Here is a 7,243-nt window from a genome sequence, read left to right as displayed (position 1 = left end):
ATATATATATGGTTGTGTGTGTGTGTATATAGAGGCAGAATCAAAAGAGAACAGTACTTATTTAAAAGAATACGAAAACAAGCAAATGCTTGTAAAATCATATGTGGTTTTACATTAATGGTTAAAAAACTGTCCGGGCGACTTGTGGCTGTGTATTCAGCTCGTCGGACAAGATTGTTTGAATCACATGTGATTTTATATGTGATGTTGATGTAAAATAACATTTTATGATTCATCCGTTTTTATATTATTTTAAAAAAGTATCGTTCTCGTTTGGTCCTTCCTTTTCTCTCTCTATATGTAAGTGTGTGTGGGGAAGGGTGGTATGGTAATTTGTCCCCTGAGAAAACGCCATTTTCAAAGACAATCAAGGGATTTTCCTACTTTTTCAAAGGTGAAAGTAAAGTGATCAGAAATTGTACCCCCCCCCCCCCCCCCTTCCCTTTCAAAAACAACTAAACCTTATATATTGCTTTCATACATCCTAAAACATACTTGTGTTTCTAACCCACCCTCCAAACCATTTCATACATCTTCATCAAACATGGCAATGAGCAACAACGTGATCGGAGCCATCAACTTCATCGCCATGTTGCTCTCCATCCCAATCATCGGAGCCGGCATCTGGCTAGCAACCCAGACCGACAACGCCTGTGTCCAAATCCTACAATGGCCCCTTATAGTTTTAGGCATTTTGGTCTTGGTTGTAGCCATAGCCGGCTTCATTGGAGGGTTTTGGCGACTCCAATGGCTCCTCGTCTTCTATCTCATCGCCATGCTTCTACTCATCATCTTGCTCGCATGTTTGGTCATTTTCGTCTATATGGTAACCATCAGAGGCTCGGGTCATCCTGAACCCAGTCGTGCGTTCTTGGAATACAAACTCGACGATTACTCAGGGTTTCTTAAACGAAGAGTTAGAAGCAATTATAAATGGGATAGGATTAGAACTTGTCTAAGTTCCACCACTTTATGTGCTCAGTTAAATCAAAGCTATCGCATGGCTCAAGATTTCTTCGATGCACACCTTACGCCATTACAGGTTCTAACTCTGTTTATAATTTCTTTTTAATTTTTCTAAAACACACTCTTGTCATTTTAATTAATTAATTTTAACATTATTTTTTTCTCTTTTATACTTTTCAAACACGACATGTCCAATACGTAAAGTTGATTAGGAGACATGAAAATTAAGGAGATGAGAATAAGTGAAAAATGGTTTTTCTAAGAATAACAAAAAGGAAAAGATTCTAACCTTAGAATATATTTCTAATACAAATTAACTGTATTTTTGTTTTGTTCTTTTAATTATATGCAGTCGGGATGTTGTAAGCCTCCAACTCAATGCGGGTATACTTTTGTGAACCCGACATATTGGATTAGTCCCATAAATAACGCGGCCGACATGGATTGCCTCAATTGGAGCAACGAGCAAACCGGGCTTTGCTACAGTTGTAATTCATGCAAGGCTGGATTGTTGGAAAACTTGAAGAGGGAATGGAGGAGAGCGAACATAATTTTGATCATAACCCTTGTGGCTTTGATTTGTGTTTATTTGGTAGGATGTTGTGCATTTAGGAACGCTAAAACCGAAGATCTCTTCCGAAAGTATAAGCAAGGTTACACTTGACTAATTATCGATCAAACCAAGAACGTAACTTGTTGAACAAGATGTGAACGTTTCATGGAACATGTAGATCAAGATATGTGTAGTTTATGCATTATTGTGATCGTACCGAGCAGGGTGTGAATTAGTGCTCCTAATGAGATTTGAATTTATTTGAGCAAAGTTTGTTTGGAAGGAATTTTTGTTGCTTTTTATCTTTAAAAAATCATATAATAATTACAAGTTTTCTCCATACGTATTTAATTATTAAGTAAACTAAATTATATATCAAAATATTTTGATTTTCATTAACCAAATAGGTCTTTCGTCTAGTGATATCGAAAGCTTTGCATTTTTAGGAGGTCAAAAGTTCAAATCTCATCAAAAATGAAGAAAGTGTATGAGTTTATTTATTGCATTTGTCGTATATAAATATTATATATTTTCTAAAAAATATATATATTTATAAGTAAAATGACCTAAATTATAAAATCAAATTAATATGTTGTAGGAATATTATTATTGTTAAAAATGAATGGATGAATGGCATTGGGTTAAGCGACTTGATTGAAGGTAAAAGAAAGGAATAAAAGTGAAACAAGAAAGCATAAAGCAACGTGATTTTAGGAGTTCTACCAACTTTTCATGTCCCTAATTATAACGGTTTTTAATTGGTAACATTTTTTATTTGTTTCATAAAATACTAATTGTGTATCTGTGCAACGTGGTGGAAGCCGTGAATTTTAACGATTTTGAAGTTTCATTGGTTTTATTAGAGAAGATTTAATAATAATATAAGTTACACTTGGTCTTTACATGTTAATATAATTTGAATAAATAAGAGTTATTGTTCTAATTACAGTTTATCGATGAAAAAAATTGTATAACAATTTAAAATCTAATATATTTAAAATCCAGCATATTTAAATGACTTCACAAATGTGTTCGATTTACAACAAGAGCAAAGAATCAAGAGATCGAAAGCGAAACCGAGAGTTCTAGAGCAATTAAATGAGAGATGAATTAGAGAACTTTTTTTTGAATCTCAGGGGATGGGATAAGACATAGAAGTATGAGAGGGTGAAAGCATGAGTGAAATGTGTCAAAAGTATCTTGGAAACATGAAAAGAAAATGTAATAATGTGCATTGATAACTTGTATTATATGTTATTTTAAGTGTAGATAAGAAGATTTTAAGACTGAATGCATAAAACAATAATATTTAATGCATTATGAGTTGTTTTTACGATTTTTAAGACTTCGTGCATTAAAAAATTGTTTTTAAAACTTTTGATAAATCTGCTTTATAAGGTAGTATAGATAATTTTTAAAAAAGTTACGGTTACATCTTTTGTATGAGATGAAAATCATAGTTTTATGCAACAATGATAAGGTTTATTTCAAAATAACATGTCTATAAGTCTTTCATAAATACTATTTTATTGGGTAGTATTTTTGGTCATTAAAATAGGTTATTGGTAATCATGTTTTACCCGGTAAGAATTTTCTCATTTATTTACTGGGTAGGATTCTCGGTGTTTGTTATGCTTCTTACCGGATAAAATTCTCGGTCATTGTTATACTTACTTGATAAGGTAATTGATTCTCGATAAACGCTTATTAGATAAGAGTTTGATAAACAACTTCTTAGTTATACGATAATTCTCATTACACCATTACGTCAGCAAGAAATCCCACTTCTACCATGTGAGTTAACTGAAATATATCAAATTCACTTAACAACACATTATATGAATAGGTCAAGATTTTAAATCAAAATATTTCATTGCATGCTACCCAATTCATGAATAACCTGATAGTCATAACCACTCTAATCTTGTCTAAATTAATTTTGCAGCTCAAAATCTATATATTGTCTAAAGATTTATTTGTTTGATCTTCCATTAAGTCTTGTATGAATAAATCTGATTATGAGGATTAATCTGTTTGTATAGCTTGGAAGAGTTTTTATTCCATAGGTCTTTTTTTATAAATGGGAAGAACATATTTTTGAAAAATCGAGTTGGTCCTGGGCCGAGCCCATAACGGATCTCAAACCCAGCCCAAGTTAGACAGGGATGGGTCGAGCCTTTTTTTTTTTTTTTATACCAAAACTATAACCGGTCCGATCCGCTCCCAAGTTAGTCCCCGTTCCGATCCTCCGCCAATCCAATGCCGAAACGGGCCCATTTGGCAATCTCTTAGTTGGGACTTGGGAAGATGGTGGAACTAATCTCCAATATAGGGAACAAATGATAACCATAGCCCATATCACAAATTTAATACATGATGAACCACGACCTTAATTCCATGGCCCACTACTGAAAGCCCAAGCCCGGAACACAACTCAAAACCAGAATTTGGTTCTTTTTTATTTTAAATTTTTTTAATTCACTCGATTTATAATTGTATCACTATTTCAACCGTAATTTTTACTTTCTTATTTTCATCAATCGTTGATTTTCTTCTGTGAGTTTGTTAGCCTTATTTGGATGTTATAATTTTGATTTTACTTTGTTTAAACCTAACCACTAAACTAGATTAATTGACAAGTACAAATATATATATATATATATATATATATATTTTATGTCAAAATTACCTTGCAATTAATGTTAAATATATACTTAAAAAGGGCCAATTTAATTTAAGTTAATTCTAACTATATGAAGCCATTAAAGTGAAGAAAAATGTGTTGATTATGTGTTTTTTTTTTTTGCCCAAACAGCAGCCCAAGTTTGCTGCCCATAACAGCAGCCTAAACAGCAAAGTTGCTGTCTCCAAACAGCCCAAAAACAGCCTTGCTGCAAGGCCCAAACAGAAACAGCCCAAGAAGCAGCCGTGAAGAAACAAAATCGTGCAGCAGCCCATGAGGAAGAGGCAGCGAGCGAGGGAGAAATCGGGAGATCGTGTTGCAGCAAAACGTGGGCAGAAAATCGGAACATGGGCAGCGAGGAGGAGAAGAAGGCGGTCGATATAGAGGCGATCGAAGAGGACAGAAAGGAAGCGGTTCGATGGGAGCCAAGTAGCAAACAGCAGAAATCGGAGGCGGTGGAGAGAAATCGAGCGGGGCGCAGCAGTCGGTCGAGATAGAGAACTCGAAGAGGGAAGGAGAGGATGTAAATCGGCAGCAGTCGGTCGAAAGGAATAGCAAAGAGAGGGCAGTCGGTCGAAGGTGGACAGCAAAGAGGCTGTCGATTTAGAGGAAAACAGAAAGGAGGGCAGCAGTGGACAGAACCTGTCGAAGGCTGTAAGTCGGTCGAGAGTAGGAAGCAGCAGCCGAGAAGGAGAAGAACCGGTCGATTGAAGAGGGGAGAACACAAGGACCGAATTCCAGATTCAAGGAGCAATTCTTTGAAGATAATTTCTAAGGTTCCTCGTTATTTTCTCTCGATTTCACTAGGTACATGATTCTATATATTTCAGACATGAGTAGTTAATTTTTTATTTCTAGTAATAGGTTTGTAATCGACTTGAAATTTGGATGAGTTGAGACTCAATTTTGTTTCACAATCGATTGAATGCATTTGTATAGTCTTTGAGGTTCAGTCCTATACATTTTAAGTTGGAATTTGTGAGTTGGATCTCTTGCTTTTTCTGATTTGAACTTGTTATGCTAGAGGAATTTTTGAATACGTAATTGTTCTTAGATTTCTTCGAGTAGCAAGCGATACTCAATTGACGCGTGTGTTAGTTGCAAGTGTCGTAAGGTTGTACAATCTAACCCAAATAATCGGCGTCCGATTGTTGGTTAGGTTTGGTATTTGTTGATCTTAATGCAATTAGCGATTGAACTCTAAGTCCTTGACTAGACTAGATTAGCTAATTAGAGATTAGTTGTTAAAGCGTTTAATACTAATCGTGCTTTTGTAACAAATGAGGCATTGACGCGTGTTTGATGTTCACGCCAAATTGAATTCTATCGAGAAAGTATTTATTTGAACAAGTCAATGATATATAATCCAAAGAATTAGTTGATTGATACTCATTGCTAGATTATTTCGTATATTGCCTAAAAGTATTTATTTAATTGGCAAATTTTTTTACTTGTTTATAAATCATCCAACCCCCCCTGTTCATATATAGTGTTTTATTGTTAATGAATTTGCACACGTTTACGTCTTGGACTTACGGTTAACTTCGAGTCCCTGAGGAGACGACCCTACTTATTGCTATCACAATTTGGGTTTTAGAGATAATAGGCTTATTTTATAAAATTATATTATTTGCCGGACTCGACACCCGTCATTAATAAAATGAAGTGTAAAAAGTTCAATCCAACTAACCCAAACCTCATGGTTTGGATTGGGTTGAGTTGAGTTGAAATTTTACAAACCACAAACATTTAGCCGACAAACCCAACCCATTTAGCCTACAAACCCAACCCATTGTGTTGAGTTATTTAAATATTTTTTAACCCAACCCATTTAGCCCTAGCCGATTTCCTTTGAAAAACAGTTTGAAACAAAAGCTATATAAGAAACCCGAATTTAAAACCTTACATGATTCAAACCCTCGTTCTTTTGAAGGGGAAACCTTAATCAAGTGTACGTTTAAGATATATAGGGGCCCACAAGTAAACATAATGATGAGATCTTTTAGAAACGTATCTTTTTTCCACTACGACAAAACAATGAAACGATGACACAGACCACCATGTATATTTTTATATAGGTATGTCTTTGTGTTAAAAATAAGTTGGTAAATATGGTTACGAATTGATGAGAATATAGAATGTTGTTAAAAATTCGATACAAATATTTTATTATATTACATTTATTATAACAAAAACATCTTAAAACTTGCAATTTATGGAGAAAAAAATGTATTAACAAGTGAACGATGTACAAGTATCATGCTATAAAGTACTAGTACGATATAGAAAGACTTTGGAGATGCAAAATTATTTTACTTATATATAGAGAGAGAGGGGGGAAGGTCAAGTTCATACAAGAATGATAACTAAATAAGAAAGCAGTTAAATCACATGTGATTTTACACTAAATGAATAAAATCACATATGATTCATGCAACTTTAACCGCAATCTGAGATTGCGAGTCACATCGCTGACACACCCTTACTTTGAACGTTAATGTAAAATCATATATAATTTTGAATGAAACACTATTAAACAAAATATTTTAGTAAGACCCACCACCATCCGGTGCGTTTGCAGGCCAAGCGCCTCTCTTTTATACCTTTTTTTCTAATTTGGCACACATCTTTTATCTATTCAACCCCAAAATTCTAAATACTTCAATCTCAATGTTGCCTCACTATTCAATTTCTTTCATATTTTACAATTCAACCAAAAGGATTGAGTTTCGATTAAAATAAAAGTTATGATGAGAAGGTTCAGAATGAATCTCCACCCTTAAATCAATCATAATTGAAGATTAACTGAATATTCTCTTTTAAAGCTAATTCATGAGTTGTTTTCGGATTTAATATGAACCACTAAATGAATTCTAACATTTCGCGCCTTAACTTATGTTCTTACGTAATCTTTTGCCTCAACCACAAATCTTTTATTATTATTATTATTATTAATATTATTATTATTAATATTATTATTATTATTATTATTATTATTATTATTATTATTATTATTATTATTATGAACATAAATGTTAGAT

The 7,243-nt window shown here is 33.7% G+C and overlaps 1 protein-coding gene across 1 annotated transcript; it reads left to right on the top strand.

Moving 5' to 3' along the window:
* Positions 1-509: 509 nt before the first annotated feature.
* On the top strand, positions 510-1,798 carry LOC112528197 (protein TORNADO 2). Its single transcript, XM_025139163.1, has 2 exons — positions 510-1,042; positions 1,319-1,798. The coding sequence occupies exons 1-2, from the start codon at positions 545-547 to the stop codon at positions 1,628-1,630; spliced, it is 810 nt and encodes a 269-aa protein (XP_024994931.1). The 5' UTR covers positions 510-544; the 3' UTR covers positions 1,631-1,798.
* The last annotated feature ends 5,445 nt before the right edge of the window (positions 1,799-7,243 follow it).

The sequence above is a fragment of the Cynara cardunculus genome, assembly GCF_001531365.2.
Source record: "Cynara cardunculus var. scolymus isolate 2C chromosome LG 15, CcrdV1, whole genome shotgun sequence".
Classification (NCBI taxonomy): domain Eukaryota; kingdom Viridiplantae; phylum Streptophyta; class Magnoliopsida; order Asterales; family Asteraceae; genus Cynara; species Cynara cardunculus.
The sequence above is the reverse complement of the archived record's forward strand: the minus strand, read 5'-3'. Positions and strand labels throughout refer to the sequence as shown.